Here is a 19,949-nt window from a genome sequence, read left to right on the forward strand (position 1 = left end):
CTAACATGGGGAGTTATGAATATTCAATTAATAATCTACCATTAATCTACCAACAATTTATTAATTTAATAATTATTAATTTTTAATTTAATCTCAAACATGGGAGTTATCAGAAATTCATTATTTTTGCTAATAGCAAATATTGGGTGGGGTAAACATACTGAAGTTTCAGCATACTTCAGAAGTTAATAAATTTAGTTTAATCCTTTATCCCAGTGAGAGCAAACAAAGTTTGTGCCTGAAAATATCTTCAGGACTGAATATAGTGTTGTACTATCTTACCTGGGTAAGTAGTACAACACCAGGCAACTCAGAGCAAAGGTGGGGCAAGCTACCAACACTCCTATCCCAGTATTTCCCATAATGCAAAACACATCTCCTTGTGGATATGTATACTGTTATGCATTAAGGGATTGGCCAATACCTAGTTTCGACCTTTATTGAGGTCTCTTCGGTGGGAGCCAGGCCCAGAGTTGGAGATACCAGGCAGAAGCAGTAGCAAGGTCATCTTTACCTATAGGAGTTGCCAAAAGGTTTTCCACCTTTTTTTTTTATTAAATTACTCTGGATTTAGAGAAAGATGTTGAAAGTTTATTTTTCACTAGGTTAGACTATAATAAATTTAGTTTAATCCTTTATCCCAGTGAGAGCAAACAAAGTTAACTATAGGTAAAGATAACCTTGCTACTGCTTTTGCCTGGTATCTCCAACTCTGGGCCTGGCTCTCACTGAAGAGACCTCAATAAAGGTCGAAACTATTCTGGGTAGTGGCCAATCCCTTAATGCATAACAGTATACATATCCACAAGGAGATGTGTTTTGCATTATGGGAGATACTGGGATAGGAGTGTTGGTAGATTGCCTGGTGTTGTACTACTTACCCCAGGTAAAATAGTACAACACTATATTCAGTCCTGAAGATATTTTCAGGTGCAAACTTTGTTTGCTCTCACTGGGATAAAGGATTAAACTAAATTTATTATAGTCTAACCTAGTGAAAAATAAACTTTCAATACTTCAGAAGTGCAAACAGCAACATGTTATAAACAAAGGACTGAATTTGAATTAACTAATTTATTTACTAGTTTAGTGAGTAAATCAGTAAATAAACCAAAAGTATAGTGTACATAAAAAGCTAGCAAGTTATATTCATCTCTTATATACATATAAGAATGTGTATTATGTGAAATGCATTTTTAGTGAAGTTGGTACTGTTTTTGCATATGGTTCATTAATAAAAAAAAAATAGTACCATCTAATATGAAGGTCAAAGTTAGTAATAATTCAGAGATACAGGAAGAGTCATTCTGCAAGTGATGTAAAAGGGTGACATGTATTTGTAGCAAGTGCAAGCCAGATAAAAATTAAACATTCACACTTTTACTAAGAAACATTTTTTAATATCCCACCCCTCTCTACTACAAACCTTGCTTAATGCAGCATTGTGTGTGTATCATCATCCACTGTCAATCCATTGCTGGATGAAGGCCTTTCCAAGATTACTCCAAAACTATTTGTCAATGGCTTTCCTTTCCCCATATCACTCCTGCAAATCTGATGATACTATCAATCACCCTAGTCATGATTCCTCTTGTGGAATCCAATCCAGAACTTTTTATGAACATCACTGATCTTGTATTTGAACAATATGCCCAGTCGTTTGCCACTTAAGTGTTTCACACTTCCTATAATGTCAAAGACTTTAGTTTGATTTCTTATCCACAATCTTGTGATACCAGCATATTTCTTTCCACACTAAATTATGTTGATTATAATTTTTGAATTTCCTTTGTATTCAGGGTCCATGTTTCACAGCTATATGTTAATATAGGAAGAATACACTGGTTAAAAACTTTTCTTTTTAGGCATAATGGTAATTGGTTTTGGTAATATGATAATATTACCAAATTATCGCGAGAGGAAAGTAAACAGAGACAAGTGGTAAGTGAATTTTCCGACTTGTTTCAGATGCATTCAAAATATTTTTTTCACATAATTTGCTTTTTTATTTTTTTCTTTAAACATTTCATTCACTATCAAGTTATTTAATCATGGGTGGCTGCAAATGAATTCATTAGAGAAGTTTTATTTCCAGAGAGTTGGAAATAAAACTTCTGTATCTAAAATTTAAACACTAGAGCAGCTATTTTAAAGAATAGACAAAGCAGTTACAATTTTAGTTGCTGGTTATCTCTATGTAAGCCAATCATCTTCACTTTGTTCTTTAAGGTTCGGAGCTTTATTTTTCTTTCTATATGAAAGACTTCCTTTTTCGTAGTAATTAAAAACTCAACCTGCAGTATCTTAATCCTTCTCCCCCAACAGTTGTTCCGTCGTCATTATCATAACAAGTTTATAACTTTTGAAAATTTTTTTTCTATATGAAAGACTTCATAAATATCCACTAGTGAGTCCAAAAATCTCATTTCTCTCACAGCAATATTATGGAGTTCTCTTTGCTCCCTGCATGCTTCACTACACAACACTTCTGTCTTTTGTCATGAAGATAAAAATGAGCAGGTATTGTGTTTTTTTTATAGTGAAAACAGTAAATCTCACACACTTTAAGTGTGCAAGAAAATGTTTTTCATATTTTTCACACATTATTAAGGTTTCAGTGTTCACTGCTTCCTCCCCAATACTACCTGGCCTTTCTTTTGTGCCTTGTGCCAGAAACTTACATGGCAACAGGTGCAGTCCTACGAGGAAGGGAAATAAGCAACAGAAAAGAGAAAATTTAATGGTGCTGATTTAGACAGATCACATACATTTATTAAAGATATGGATTCTACTGCTTCCAGTACAGCACTACCTGGCCTTTCCTTTGCAACTTGTGCAGGAAACTTACATAACAAGTGCAATTCTACCATTAAGGGAAGAAAGCTAATGGAAAAGAAAAAAATATTAAAAAGCAGAAGATCCCCAAATCGAGTGATTCTACTGGTAGTAACATCAAAGATACTGAGTCCACTGTCTTAAATATACAAAAATCAAGTGTGTTAGCAACATACATAATAAGAAAAACAATTAGTTTGGCTGGGCAAGAATTTTACATGGAGGCAAGATTACTGTAACAACATCAGGCAATTCAAAGGATTTAAGTGGACGTGCATTAACTAATGAACTAAGTGACAGTACATCTGTTCTCCAATACACCAGTACTCAAGGATATGGTATTTAAAAATGTTAAATATTGTTTATTTGATGTATGCCTCAGGCTTTCAAAACACAATAAACAAGATTAATGAAGATACGTATATATATATATATCTTCCTTAATCTCATACTACATGTTTATAGGGGTGTAATGTAGACTGCCTCCTCATGGTGCACCCTGGGTAATGCTAGTCTACAGCGACAGATGACTCCATACTCTCCTAGTTGGCCTCACGGACACAGGCTCTCAAATAACCGACATACACCTACCGAGGACCTGAGGAACCAAGAATATGGGCTCACTCTTAAAAATATGCCAATTAAATATTGAAGGTATAAGTAGAGCTAAATCTAAGATCCTGAACTACCATCAAATAGATGTCATTATACGTGTGGACAGACTTATGTGTTCGTCGAACATGTTGTTTATTATTTTAACGGTATATAATAGAACACAGAAACTAAGTAAATAATATGTCAAAAATTCAGCACACCTAAAAAGCATCTTACAACACCTTACCCTAAAAAGCTCAGACTTAATAGTAAGCTTTGACATCACTTCACTATTCACAAATGTACCACTAATAGAAACCCTCAATCTACTGAAATCACACTTCCCCCCTGATATATTTGAACTATTAAAATTCACAATACATGCAGGATATTTCACATGGAAAGGGAAAATATACAAACAAATAGATGGGACAGCCATGGGCTCCCCCCTTCCCCCTCCCCAGCCAACTTTTACATAGAACACCTGGAAAAACAAGCAATCAATACAGCCACTCTCAAACCAACACTTTGGCTACGCTATGTTGACGATGTGCTTGCTATTTGGCCACATGGCCCAGAGACATTGAAAACATTCTTAGCACATTTAAACAGCCAACATCCAAAAATCCACTTTACTATGGAACTGGAAGCCAACAACTGTCTGCCCTTCCTGGATACACTTATCACACGTCTTCCAGATGGTTCCTTGTCATTTTCACATTTTAGAAAACCCACACATACAGGTAGATACTTACACAAACAATCACACCATCATCCTTCTCAACAATATGGCATATTAAAAACGCTAACCCATAGAGCGAGAGCAATCTGTTCCAATGACAAGGCTCTTACTGCTGAACTGACTCACTTACGCCACATCTTCTTGGCCAACGGCTACAATCCACATAAAATAAACAAAATACTAAACACTCTTAAGAAACCCCCTCCCACCATCCACCACAGAGAACTACAACAAAACAGTCACCATCCCTTACATTAAAGGCACATCCGAAAAGATCTCAAGAATTCTCAATAAACATAAACTACGCACTACATTCAGACCATGTAGCAAATTAACTACCCTCATCCGCTCACCCAAGGACAGCATTCCTCCTTTATCACATCCAGGAGTCTACCAAGTACCCTGCTCATGTAATCAAGCCTACTACGATCAAACAGGAAGAACTGTGAACATCCGCATCAGCGAACACCAAAGATACGTCCGGAATTATCATTATGGGAAGTCGGGCCTAGCAGACCATGCTCTGGATACCCCTGCACACAGGATCAACTGGAAAAACACAAAAGTACTACACAGAAACCCGTATAAATCAGAGAGATTGTTCTTAGAGGCGATAGAAGCCCTAAAACACTCCAAATCTCAACAAATATGGCTGTATTAACTTGCCGAAGATCTGGGAGACAGTCATATTAAGAAAAAACTAGCACTTTTCTAGGACTCTAGTAATATGTGATAGCTCTGTTTTTTTTTTTTTTTTTTTTTTCAGATAGAGGGTGCCAAAATCAGGACTCTAGTCTTTGTGTTGCTGCTACAATTTTGTTTAAGTACACCATGTTGTTATAGTCTCGCGTATTGTAACAAACAGTGTTTTTGTGCTCTGAAGATGCTGGTTATAACACCAGCGAAATATCAGCAATAAGTTAATAAATTAATTATTCACTTAGTTTCTGTGTTCTATTATATACCGTTAAAATAATAAACAACAAGATGTCATTATAATACAGGAAATTCACACTAAGGACGATCTAGACCTACTAACGAGAGGAAAATACAGTGAGGATATGATGTAATTAATAGTATAAACCATTCCAAATATGGTGTGGCAACATATATAAAAAATGACATTTCAAATTATAAGATCTGTGAACCAAGCATCAGCAAGAACATATATAGTGTATCCATTATAATATCTGATTATACTATAACTAATGTGTATAAACCTCCTTTAGTTAAATGGCCTGATCAAGTACTGTCCCAGCAACAACATCTAAGCATAATTTTGGAAGATTTTAATAGTCATCACTCCCTTTGGGGCTATAGAGAGAGGATGACCTAAATGGCACCTTACTAGTGAAATGGATGGAAAATCAGAACCTCCATCTGATCTTTGATACCAAAGATAAACCAAGCTTTCTCTCCTCTAGATGGAAAAGAGGATGCAACTCTGATTTGTGTATCTGTACTGCAGACGATAATGGCGGCCACATCACATCCCCATCTCTAGGAAAGTATTAGACAATTTTTCAAATAGCCAACAGCTTGAAGGAATTCTATGGGATAAGGAATTTGAAGAAAAAGAGATTAATATGGCATGGATCATAGTTAAGTTGATGATGGCAATAACAGACTGTGTGCCTAAATCAAAAAATATTAACAAAATAAATGTTAAATGGATAAATAGGGAAATTATGCAGGAACTGCAAAAGAGAAGATTATGGAGAAAATATAAACTTGGAAGAAATGAACAATTACATGAAATCTATAAGTGTAGGCAAGAAGATTGACAATTGCAACAAGAAGAATGAAGAGAGGAGACTATGAAACTAGCTAAGAAGAATCCTAGGGAATTTTTCGGTTATGCAGCTAGCAAGACAAAGCCCTGTGGTCAGAAAGACAGGGGTTCAATTCCCATTTATGATGTGAGGAATCTTTATCTGGTCTCTTTAGACTAAAGGTGAGTTAGCCAGTCTCATACAGAGATAGAGGGTTTTTCCTCCCAGAAACTCAGGTTTTTCGTCCCTCAGAACAGGCAATCCGGCCCCATGAATAAACACACATGGATCTACAGTCAAAAATACACACTCAGAAGTCTGTCACTGGAAGGCACAACCTCAACCAGACCTAAGGGACGGATGAGGAAAAATTGGGGGATTGATGACGATGACAACAAAAGCATGAATGAATGAATGGGAGGATAACTCTGTTGGATCAAGATGGTGCAAGAGTGACCAAAGAAGACGTTATTGTGGAATTGTTCAGTGATCATTTTGCTAAAGTTTTTTATACTGGTGGCAATTATACTATTCTAAGGAAGCAGGAAGTTGAGGAATCAATACTTCAACTCAGTTCCTTGAAAGTGAATGAGGTCACAAGACTCTCATTAAACAACCAAGTCAATGAAAGTATCAGTTCCTTAGTACATTCTTTCACAACATGTGGTAAAATTCCATCAGTCCAATTGTTTAAGTCATCTTGATGTGAAAAAGCTATTGGACTGATGTAATTTTACCCTATGTTGTGAAAGAATGTACTAAGCAACCGACACTTTCACTGACTTGGTTGATTAATGAGAATCTTGTAACTCAACAATTCCTAATGAGAGGAAAGAGGGCAAAATTGTTCCATTGAATAAAGGTGGAAGCAAACTGCATCTCAAATTACAGACCTGTTTGCATTTCTGGAGTGGTTGTTAAGATTTTGGAGAGATTAGTTAGGAATAGAATACAGGACATAAGAAAAAGATTCTGTATAAAGGTCAATATGGATTTTTTAAAGGGATGTCATGTTTTACAAATTTACTTACATTTTATAATAAGATGACTACAGTTCTGGATACGGGCAATTCATATATGGTGATACCTCTGGATCTTGCAAAGGCATTTGACAGGCTACCACATAATAAATTGATGTATTATGGAAAATGGGGTTAGATAATCAATTGATTGATTAGATAAGAAACTGGCTTTCTAATCAATAAAACTATGGTGTGTAGAGGAGCCATGTCTCTGAGGTGGAGAGTTACCAGTGGAGTCCTACAGGGTTCTGTTCTAGGACAACTGCAGTTTAATTTGTTTATTAATGATATTGTGAGTGGTTTGCAAGCAGATATTCAGCAGTTTGCATATGTTGCTAAGCTAGGAAAAATTATGAGTACTTGTGCTTCAGAGCAATTTGAATAAAGTGGCTATACAGGCAAAAAACTGGGGATGTCAATTTAACACCAATAAATGTAAGATTTTGCACTTTGGATCTCGAAATTGTAAAGCTGTGCATCATATTGAAGGCACTGAATTATAGTTAGTGGAGGAAGCAAAGGATCTTGGTGGATAGAGAATTCAAATTCAAGGGACATATTGCACAAAGTATACTAAGAAGAACACTGACAAGTAGAGATAAAGATGAGGTCATTCCTCTGTATAGGGCTTTCATTAGATCACATCTGGGCTGTGCACTGATTTTGTCACCTGTATTTCTAGGTGAGAAGCAAACTCAAGAAAAAGAGCTTATTTTTTTCCTACAGCAATAATGGGATTATGAAATACTGACTACGAAGGTAGGTTAAGGAAATGTAAACTGTAAACTTTAGTAAATAGATAGAGGAGGGGCATTATAATTTAGACAAATTGTTAAGAGGTGCTTATCAAATAGATACTCAGGATATTTTTCAAAGGGTCGAAATAGGGAAGAGAATAGAAACAAGAGGTCATTCTTGTAAGTTGTATAAAGTTGTGTCATGTAAGGAAGTGTGGCATGATTGTTTTGCACAAAGAATTGGTTGTGAGTGGAATGCATTGCCGAATGAGGTGATGAGTGCACAAACAAACATCGAACCTATTTAAGATGTAGTATGATAAACATTATCTCTGTTAGAATGCATTTTATTGCTGCCTCCCTTGATGAGTCTCAACTCCAGCAGGTTTGTATAGTAATAATAATATATGAATGACATGTAATAAACAATCATCATCATCATCATCAAATTTCTGACATGTACCATCAATGGGTGTACAGGATATGATAGTACTACATGAAAAATTTACATCATTACTAACTTCCTATCTACAATTTTCCTCCAAATCAGTCTGTTACTTGTCAAGACTCCAATATTATCATTAACAGATCTTATATTTCTATTGTCTAAGGCACATTGTACCGTATCAATCCACCTATATCTTGGTCTTCCTCTGCGTTGTTTTACTGCCAACCTAGCAGAGAACACTTGTTTTGCTAATCTTTCCTCGCCCATTCTGTTTAAGTGACCATACCACCTCAGATTAGCTCTGCTAATGCATTCCTGGATGCCGACAATGTCAAGTTCTTTCCTAATGTCCTCGTTTTTAATATGATATTGCCATTGATACCATCTGTTCAAGCCTCTAATCTTTCTCAGGACTATCATATCTGCGGTCTCTAGTCTTTGGTCAAGTGTTTTACTTCTGACCCAGCTCTCAGATCCATAAGTTAAAACTGGTTTGAACACTGTCTTGTATACAGCTAATTTAGTGTTCTGACTAATTTCTCTCTTATTCCATATGAATTTATTCAATTGACTTCCTATCATACCAGCTTTGTTGATTCTGTTGTCTATTACCATATTTAATTTACCATCTTCAGTAAAAATCGTGCCTAAGTAGCTGAAATATTTTACTTGTTCCACAGCATCCCCGTTCACAACACAATTGACATTTTCAACAATTCTACCTATTGTCTTTGTCTTTTTAATGCTGACCATCATACCATATCTATTACAACAGTTATTCAATTTAGTCAGGGACTCTTGCAAACTTGTAGCGGATTTATTTAGCAGTATAACATCATCCGCATAAAGCAAAGAGCTGACATTAACATCTCCAACTCTGATATCATGTTTAATACCACTTTCCTTCATAATGTGATCCATATAGATAATGAATAACAGAAGGGATAATGTACATCCTTGTCTCACACTAGATTTAACATTAAACCATCTTCCTGTACTTCCTTCAATTCTAACTGCCGACTTAAATACAGACTAAGTATTGCTTGATATAATGCCCCATTGACACCATATAACTGTAGCGTATTGAATAGCTTCTCTCTTGGCACCTTGTCATCTGCCTTTTCTAGTTCGACAAAACTTAAATATAAATCTTTGTTATATTCCCATGCTTTCTCAACTATTTGTCGTAAAGTGAAGATCTGATTCTGACAGCCTCTATTTGGCCTGAATCCAGCTTGTTCTTCACGAAGCTTTTCTTCCGCAATTCTTCCCAACCGTTTCTCAAGTATACTTGCATAGATCTTGCCAGGAACACTAAGTAGGGAAATACCTCTGTAATTCTCACATTCAGTTTTATTTCATTTTTATATATGGGTACTATTAGAGCTCTATTCCAATCATCGGGAATTCGTCCCTCTGTCCAGGTTTTCTGAACTATGCAGTGCAGCCACTGTAAGACTCTTATACCACCATACTTCAGCATTTCTGGTCGAATATCATCTATTCCTGCTGCCTTTCCACATTTCAAGCCTTTGATGGCTTTTTCTACTTCAAGTATGGATATGTATTCCTGACTGTATGCCTGTTGAGTATTTTTTACCACTGTGCTATCACTGCTTGTTTCATTTAGCAACTTTTCGAAGTAATTACTCTATACTTCAAAGATATCTTTTTCTCCTGTTTTCATGTAACCTTTATCATCTCTAACTCCTTTTACAGCACTCATTCCTCCATTTCTAAGCCTCTTCATCAACCTCCAGAATATCCTACCACCCTCTTTATATATTTTTTCTATGTTCTTGCCAAAGTCCTCCCATGACTTTTGTTTAGCTAGTTTTACACAGTGTTTCGCTTTCTTACATTTGTCTCTGTATTCTCTAAGAGCACAAGCTGACTTATTTGCCAGGAACTTTTGATATGCTTTCTTCTTTTCCTTCACTGCCTCTTTAACTTCCTGTGTCCACCACGGAGTTCTGATTTTTCTATCCTTCCAGACAACCTCACCATATGCCTCTCTGGCTGAAACAATCAGGGTTTTCTTCAAGGCCTGCCACTGAATCTCCAAGGTTTGGTTTCTGTTCTCAAACTCTTTCATTTTTTCTTCAATAATCTTTGTATGTTTAAGTCTGCAATTCACATCTGAGAGCTGCTCAACTTTTATTCGCTTTAAAACTTTCTTATGTGTTATTCTTTTCAATACAAAATTCGATTTTATCCTGCTCAAGACTAAATAGTGATCACTTTCAATTTCAAATCCTCTGTACGCTCTGGTGTCCTGACCAGGGAGAAAACATCACTATCAGCAATAACATAGTCAATGAGACTTTTCTTATTCCTTGCCTCTTCTCTCCATGTGAATTTGTGCACATTTTTATGTTGGAACATGGTGTTAGTAATAACCAGTCCATGTCTTGAGCAGAAATCCAACAGGTATTTGCCATTATTATTGGCATTGCTCTTTTCTCCAAATTTTCCCAAAATATTTTTGTACGTCTGACAATCATTTCCTACTCTGCTATTTAGATCCCCAACAAGGACCAACTTTTCCTTTTTCATTGTGTCAGTTGTTTTTCTAAAGCATCAAAAAATTCCTCCACTTCTACCTTAGTAGAACCTTCTGTGGGACCACAGGCACAAATAAGTCTCATTGTCCAATTCCCCATTCTCATATTTGCCCACATTACTCTACTTGAGACTGACTGCCATTCAAGAAGATTAGCCTCATATTTTGTGTTGAATACTATGGCTACTCCTTCTTTTCCTTGATTGTCATTGCCTGAATATAACATTTTGTATTTATTGCTCAGAAAGATCTCACCAGTTTTTGTCTTTTTTGTTTCAGTCACCCCTATTATATCGATCTGGTACTTATCTAATTCCTCAGCTAGTTCCATTTCTTTGCCATTCAGGCTTCTTATGTTGATAGTACCGATCTTTAACTCTGGTGATGTTGAGTTGGGGTGTGTTTTCAGATTTGTTCCAGTAGCTGACTTTTCGCTGTTTGTTCTGGTTCCCTGGTGAAAATAACGGGGGCCATGTGTAACCGGGCGACGCCCCAGCCGGCATGCAATTTTGTCATGTTGTACCATCATTTTCTATATTGGTTTAAGTCAATAAGAATACAATTTAGTCGGCTAAATCCCAAATTGCCAGCCCATCCTCGTTCGTTCAGTATCCAAGTAGATACCCAACAGGGTGCACCATGAGAAGGTGAGGACTGGACATTAGGTCAGAAGCCCTGGTCGGTTCTCCGCATTCCTTTAAAGGCTATGTGGAGGTCTCCTCTCAGTTATACAGCTTTGACCGTTACTCTTCTTACAATCATCAACAAAATAAACTGATAATTATAAACATAAAAATTAAAATTGGCATAATCTAATTAAATACTGCAGTACAAGTATGTATGTATGTATGTATGTGTGTGTATATATATTATATATATCTTATTCTTCAAACACCTTGCAAAGACAAGTCAAAGAGCTAATCAAGTGACTGAGTGCATCATGAAAATTGTGTGGTTCCACATCAAGTGCTACCTATTCCCTTGTTTTTATGAATTTTATTATTTATCTTCCCTTATAAATTATTGCTCATGGATAATTTATATAAACTCACCCTGCATTATGAACAATGAACGAAAGAGAATGCAAACTGAGTTATGATCAGATGTGTTATGGCATACATTTTAAACCTACCTTAAAAGCCTATTTCTGTATAATTACGTGTAATGTATATAGTGAGATTTAAAGAATGTATTGCTTTGTCAACATAATATTCATTTTTTTTTTTTTTTAAACATTACTTATAACAATCTTTATATAAAGTAGACCGATCCTGACTAGGAGATTTAAGTTGTATTTTTGGAGCCCTGGTGATTAAAATACTGCTTTCAATTCAGAACACATTTATGCACTTAGCTGTGTGACACTAAGGAACTTTAAAGTGATATATTAAACCTTTAAAATGATTCACTAAACCAAAGGGTGGGGGGGAAGCAATTTCTCTATGTTCATAAATGCACTGTACAAATTATCACACACATTATAATACATGTCCATGTACTGCACAGCACCTTCAGTGAATTTTAGTTACCTGAAGTTATCAAATATCATTACATCAATAAACATGAATAAATATATATATATGTGACTAATTGTAACTTTATGCACTTTTTTTTTTTTTCAACAATTATTATAAACATTATATATATCCATTATATACATCATTATATAGTAACAGCATTATATTATTCAATGAAGAGATACAAAAAAAAAACTGTATAACAGAAAATTCTGTCACATTTAGAATCCTAATAATTTAGCATTAAAAATTTCAATTGGAAACATTTAAAGCCTAAACTTATTAGATAATGTCAATATTTCATCTCTTCAGTAATATACCATTACTTAAGAGATTTTTGTAGGGCAGATATAAATATAAGCAAATCAGTGTTTCTACTAATTTTCTTACATCAACATGCAAAAGTACAAAATGTCTGACAGAATGGAGTAACTTGATCTTTTAAGATGGCACTCTAACTGCCACAATCTATGGTTTTAAACCATAAGGATTTCCGAAAATGCCCAATAAATACTCTCAATGCTTTTGTCTGCTATTAAGCTTTTATTTTGCTGGAGTGACACAGTCTAATAATCCAGCCTTGGTTTTTTGTGGTGATAACATTGAGATTTTTTTTTTTAAATTTCTAGAGAGCAACCCATTTGTTCCATATATGAGATCCCACAGATGCAGTATTCTGCAATTTGTCAAAAACATGGGACATTTATAAGGGAGATTATCTGTAAGAGTTGTTAATAATAGTATAGCTTCCTTAAAATGATTACTGAACATCTGAGAACATCTAAAAGAGAATTAGTAGAATGCAATCTCACTTGTGCTGTATTTGGTTCAGCTACACAGTTATATTAATTATTTAATGATACTGAAGTTGCTGATATTTTCTGTATTTCAAACCACCATCCTTAGCACACTTAATACCTGAGGGAGGGGGGGGGGGATCAAGTACAGTGTATTATACATCTGACCTTTCCAAATTTCCAAAAATATTTATTACATAAATGTACACTATTCTGGTGATTATCTGAACATTTACATCTAAAAAAAGTCTGAAAGCTAATCATGGCTAAGTTGTTATTATTTCTTCATCAAACCGATATTCAACACGTCAGAAAAGTCAGAAATTTCGAATTTCACAATTATCAAAAAAAAGTTGAAAAACTTACCAGTTATTTGAACATCAAACTCACCCATTACATCCAATTATTCAAAAAAGAACTAACCTCCCCAGAACTGAGGGGGGGATCAGAGCCGAAGGTAGTGTTAGATGATTGACTCCAACATTTTTGATAAATTAATGTAACCACACCTGTTGAGGTTCAAGGAGTGTTCATTGCTGATGCCTGCTTTAAAAATGGTCTTTCCCACTTTATAATAGCTTCTGTTAGTAGTTTTTTTCGACTTAATTCTGGGTGAAAGGGATCTAATGTGTAGTTTGCTCCTGATAACATATATATATATATAATAATAAAAAATGAACAGCTATATTTCTACCCACTAGAGGTTGAAGGCCTCTCCAACTGCAGGAGATTTTGAGTCTACTACTCCCATGGTGACCCAGTCCATATTGGGAGAGTCACAAACATCCATGCCTATGCGGGATTTGAACCCGCATCCTCTTGGCTGAGAGCGGATACGCTTACCACTCGGCAAAGTTCTTCAAGGTTGACAGATGTTAACACTGTTTTCTGCCTGTCCATTTTGCAAGCATAATGCACTTCATAAATTCCTGGATATGTAACAAAGAAGGCAGGATGTGGAGAATTGTTTGGAGAAGTGATAGGAGTTACTAGTTTGATGAGTGTGAAGATTATATTTATTTAGCCCTTTGGCTATTGTTTCAGATACATATACCCTGAATACAAGGAATGCATGTCAAGGAAGATGTAGGCAAGGACAGGATTAAAATAGGGGAATAACATTTGCTAAAAAAAAAAAGTGGTATTAGTACATGCTCCACATCCCCCTTTACTTTGTTGGAGAGGTTTTACAAAAAATGGTAGGAGATCAGCAGAGAACTATAGAGGCCATCCCTGGAAGCTGTATGATCTTGACATACAAGTTCATAGTAAAAATATTCCCATACCTAGTTTAGGAGTGTCTGAAATTATTATCTCCAGATCCCCATGGAGTAAGACTCATCTAGGAGATCCTTTTGTCATACACACAGCTAATCATACTGCACTTTAAACACACTCAAATTCTCTGCAGACACCACACCACACTCACCACACTCTCAGGCAAGGCATTCCAAACATTCACAACTATGCATGCTAAAAAACCTGCTTCTCATTCCCCTTCTCACACCCTCCTTATATAGCTTCCAGGGATGACCTCTGGTTCTCCCCCTGATCTCCCACCATTTTATGTAAAACCTCTCCAACATTGATCCTATAACAACCCCTTACTAACTTGTAGGTCTCTATCATATCACCCCTGTTCCTCCTATCCACTAGACTCTGTAAATTGCATCTTTTCCTCATGACATTCCAGAGATCAGAAACTACCTTAGTCAGTCAACTCTGGACCCTTTCCAACATCTCTTCGTCCTTTTGAAAACCAGGTGACCAAATCTGCATGCAGTAGTCCATGTGTGGCCTAATCAAACCCCTAAAGCCCTATACAATGGAACAAGAATCTCCTTTACTTCTAGAAGTCAGTGTCCTCTGTATCATTCCCATGATTCTTTGTGTTGTCCTCACAATTTTAGCAATGTATCCCCTAAATTTGAGATCCTTATCCACTATCACCCCAAGATCTCTTATTTACTCCACCTCCAACAATATATCCCTGCCAACCTTACATTTTGCAACATTGAGCTTGCATCCCCATTTCCATGCCCATTCACTCAATTTATTCAAGTCTTCTTGTAAGGCCACAACATCTCTACTCTTCAGTTTGTCCCAACTTTGCATCATCTGCAAAACAACTGAATATCCCCGTCCAAATCTTTGCCAATATCATTAACATACAAGTTAAACAACAATTGCCATAAAACAGACCCCCTGAGGCACACCACTAGTGACTTTCCTCTTCCAGGATATTACTCCCCCATACAAGCTGATGTCTATCAGATAGCCAGTCTCCAATCCAATGCACTAATCTAATATCCAACCCCATCTGTTCTAGTTTGACTATCAACTTATCATGCGGTAATCTATCAAAAGCCTTTGCAAAATCTAAGTATACTACTGTGTATCCCTCTCCTCTGTCCAAGGAAGCCATCACCTTATGATATGAAATGGTAGCCAAAGTTCTAAATATATATGACCGCTACCACTTTTAAACCACACATAAAACTGGCAATCTTTATCCATTCACTTAAAATCAAACTCGATTTTTTGATACATTCAGGAACGTGCAACCTTGTGCCTGCAATGCACGGAGGCAAAAAGCGCTGTTAACATTTGAACACTCAGAACATAAATACATGTAATACAGCTGTTATGGAAAGTTGGGGAACTACAGAGCATGCAACAAACATCCTTTCAAATACACACTAAGCAGAAGAAAAAAGTATGGTACTATGTCATTTCATGCATTCATTTCCCCTCAACATGTTAGGCTCAATGACTTGTCATGGCCAAATAACTTGCCTGCATAAAAACTTACTATAAGAGGGCAGTTAATGATATCTAGAAAGTCTACATGTCTGTAAATTGCATGTATGCTTTACCAGTTTGCATTTCTTGTGGAATGAAATCCTAAGTTTATGAGGCAGGATAAAATAACCCTGCCACTTCCAAATGAGACTGATTTACTTCCCTTCAGATGAAAAGCCTTTATAAAAGTTCTTCGCATAGATAAGGCACATACACAACTGATGTGCTACAGGTTTCGCAGCCTCTCGTGTGTGGGATTACTATAAAGACAGAATCTGAATTCAGATCTTTCCAACTAAAGGACATCGTTATTAAGATATAAAGGCTCCAATCACAAGTCTGAGAGACTATCTTTGGAGTTAGCATCGGCAATGAAGCACCCTCTGAAATTCAGTAAGTATGACTGAAATATATGAAAACTTTGGAGACAGTCATTTTAACACCAACTTAAGCCCAATGGCTGTACACCACTTTAACTCTAGCCCTGAAAGGTTAATGATGTGACATTAGTTCTTTTTCTATTACAATTCTGAACTGTTTACACAGTTACTTGACTGTTAGTGCCTTCTTTTCTGTCAAATATATCTCATGTTTTGCTGTGTTGGTTTGAAATTCAGCAAAACAGAAGCAGCTTAATAAATTATTTTTTTACTTGTGATGAGTCATAGCAAAATGTTTAGCATCCAACATGAAAAAAAAAAAAAATCATGAAACACTTGCACCTTCTAACGACATTTGTGCTAATAACATTGTCAATTTTGGATATAAATATTTTATATAATGAACCTTATAAATATTAGGTTCAAATCGATTAAATAACAGAATATTACCATATATAATCTTTAATAAACTCTAGAGAAGGCAGGCATGATGGGAAGGGGTCATATCAGTGCAATTTTCTGAATACTGGATTAATGATTTTGATGCTACTGGGAAATAAAACTATTTTTTTATTAATATCAATAAGAGACATCAAGCATCATTTCATACATGCAAAAATATTAAAATACTGTATGTTAAAGCTTTCTGCAAAAGTTCCGTAAAAAATGCTACAAAGATTTACATAAATGTGAATTTATGCAAATTTATCAAAAACAGTTTCATATACTAATCACAATTCTTCTGATCTTCTTGAGACTTGACACGTTTAGTTGCTGGCTGTTCACATTCAAAATTCTGGAACTGCTGGCACCAAAAATCATTATCCTCACTTAAATTCTGAAAAACATCAACCATTTTTAATTGAGCTGAATCCTCAGCCATTATTACATCAGCTTCAGCAAAGTTATCTTTGCTAAGTCCAGCTTTGTTCAGAGTATCTAATTTTCTCTGTATAAGTGGCCATATGTGATCATCAGCAGTTCCTTTAGCCACAAGGTACTGAATAAGCACTGAATCCTGTTGTCCAATACGATGGACTCTATCTTCAGCTTGGGTTAAAATTCCAGGATTCCAGAAGAGCTCAGCAAATATGACAAGTTGTGCTGCAGTTAATGTGATACCTGCATTAGCAGCAGTAATGCTTAGCACTGCAACTCTACAATTGTCATTGAATTGAAATTTATCACATAAATGTTTTCTCATGAGGGAAGGTACAGTCCCATCAATTCTTATATATTCACAGTCTTTCTCTTTCAGAACATTACAGATGCCATCCATGACCACACGATGCTGGGCATAGCAAAGAAATTTTCTGTCTGCTTCTAGTAAATCCTTAATGTAAGCACATATTGCAGTTAGCTTACTCAGTCCTGTTTCATGAAAATACTGTAGCAGGACGCCTCTTCTTTCCATGCCTTTCAAACTAACTTTAAGTAATTCCTTAGACATAGCTTGTAAAATAGTTTTTTTTGTGTTAACAAGAAATGGATCAAGAAAAACTGCTTGCCGCTGCTTAGCTGGTAACTGGGTTATTACATCTGATTTTAGACGCCGAATCATAACAGTTTCATCCAAATATAGTTGTAGTTCATTCATATTAGATGACCCTGCAAAATCCCAACCCCAGGGTTGTTTTTTCCCATTACAGTAACGAATTCCATATTCTATAAATGTAGGAAAATATTTAGGCTTCAGCAAAGCTATCTGAGTGTAAAGTTCAATGGGACGAGATAATGCTGGGGTACCTGTAAGCAAAATTATTCGTTTTGCAGATTTTATTACAGACTGAGCAGCTTTTGTGCGAGCTGACTTCGGATTTTTTAAAAAGTGACTTTCATCCATTATAATAACTTGAAACTTTTTCTTTATCAAATCATTAACTTTTTTATTTAATAAATCATAACTCAGAATAATAACTTTACCTGATAGGCTATCTTTACTTGTGCTAAGGATATTAATTTCCTGTGGATCTAATGATGGTAACCATTTAAAAAATGCTTCTTGCCATAAGTATCTCACAGATGAGGGTGTTACAATTAATAAAGGCCATTCTGTTCTATAAAATGCTGCTATGGCAATTGCTTGGATTGTTTTCCCTAATCCCATATCATCTGCAAGTAATATTCTTCCATTCTTGTTAATACCAAAACTGACACCTTCCTTCTGAAATGGCATAAGAGTGTTCTGGATTACAGGATCAAGACACGATAAATCAACATCAGGAATTTCTTTATTCACTGTTGAATTTTTAAATGTCTGTATCAAATAGGTAGGAAGAGGAGATATTGTGAGAGTACATTTAAGAGATTTAAGAGCATTAATTAATGTATCATGGTCTTCAATAGCAAAATTCCACCTTTTCTCTTTGGCATCATACATTCGATTTGGGATAGACTGAAATAACTTAATCATGTCTTGATGATAACCAACATTCACTTGAAATCTTTTGCGAGTTATCAAAAGACACATTCCCTGGGCATTACCTGGTTTACCAAATGATTTAGTAGGAGAAGCCATTTTTTCATATGATGTGTTGCTATAACTCGATTCACTCTTATTTTTCAGGTTAACATCTGTACTATTTTTTAACAATGCAGAAGTTCCTAGAAAATGCTTTTCATTAGTCCTGTTAGAAGGTACAATTGTGTTAGACTGTAAGCTACCATAGAACTTTATTTCAGAACTAAGATTATCCTTCATTAAAGAGGGAGTTAAACTGGAATTTTTATGAGAAGTTATACATGATTCTGGTGGAAAAGGAACAGATTTATCAGCTATGCAAGATATATCCTTGTGATGCACAGTATTTATTTTTGTAGCACGTCTCTCCAAAGCTCTCCTTCTGCTTTCTTCAATTCGTTGTCGTTGTTCTTCTGTTAATATACTATTTGATGCCATGTTCCAAGAACAATCACCACCAATGAGCATATTAAAAAAAAAAGTCCAAGGTTATGTTAAATTCCTTCCCTTCATTTCAAAAACTATGAAATTTCTTTTCAGTGATTTCATTTTGAAAATATCTCAATAAACAGCATTACTTAAAATGCCTGACTTCCAAAAAAATGACTTGCCCATCTATAAAAGACAAAAAAAAAAAAAAAGAAAAGAAAAAAAGAGTTACATTATGAAATTCTGCCAGTAGAAAAATAAGACAGGCTATTTAAATACATTTTTGTGAACCTTATATACAAAGCCTCATATATACATCATTCATGATTTCAGAAATAACCAGAAAGTAAAAATTTAACAATTTTAATAATTTATTAGTAATAATAAGCTGTTACTAAAATGAATTAGGACATAGTCAAGTCAAATAATGAACATCCTTCAAATAAAAGGACACATCAACTGTATATGATACATTAGTCCTATGCATAAAAAAGTAAACAGAACTAATGTGGATTGATGACAAGTAACCCATTTTGCTCATTTACCACTGGCAGAGTGAAAACTAGTTCTCATAGTCCTGCTAAACAAATTCTTAATTTCCAAATATATTCCTTATTCTCTCATCTTCCTATGTACTGAAAAATCCTGTTTTATTATAGTTCCCTTTTTTATTGTCCATTTACTAATTTTTTAACTAAAAAAGAAAAAGAATCAATCAGCAAACTTGACATTATCATGGTTACCCTTCTGTGAATTCTGCCGGCCCGACTGGTTATCGTATCCGCTCTCCAGCCAAAGGCTGCAGGTTCGAATCTTGCCATGGATGTTTGTCAGTGAAAATACTAGTGGT

At 35.4% G+C, this 19,949-nt stretch overlaps 1 protein-coding gene across 4 annotated transcripts in view; it reads right to left on the minus strand.

Annotated features, from left to right (window-relative positions):
• LOC150106312 (SNF2 related chromatin remodeling annealing helicase 1-like) overlaps positions 1 to 19,949 on the minus strand; it is an 82,690-nt gene that overhangs the window by 45,582 nt on the left and 17,159 nt on the right. For 3 of the 4 annotated variants that reach the window (XM_090392348.1, XM_090392346.1, XM_090392347.1), the window contains exon 2: positions 16,764 to 19,285. In XM_090392348.1, coding sequence (XP_090248474.1) covers positions 16,937 to 19,138 — 2,202 coding nt within the window. In that variant the 5' untranslated portion in view covers positions 19,139 to 19,285 and the 3' untranslated portion in view covers positions 16,764 to 16,936. Of the gene's footprint in view, positions 1 to 16,763; positions 19,286 to 19,949 lie in introns of those variants that run through there. The other variant, XM_090392349.1, reaches the window with a different exon arrangement.

This window comes from Typopeltis vanoorti, chromosome 5 (genome assembly GCF_054136105.1).
Source record: "Typopeltis vanoorti isolate ZY-2024b chromosome 5, IOZ_Tvanoo_1.0, whole genome shotgun sequence".
Taxonomy (NCBI): Eukaryota; Metazoa; Arthropoda; class Arachnida; order Uropygi; family Thelyphonidae; genus Typopeltis; species Typopeltis vanoorti.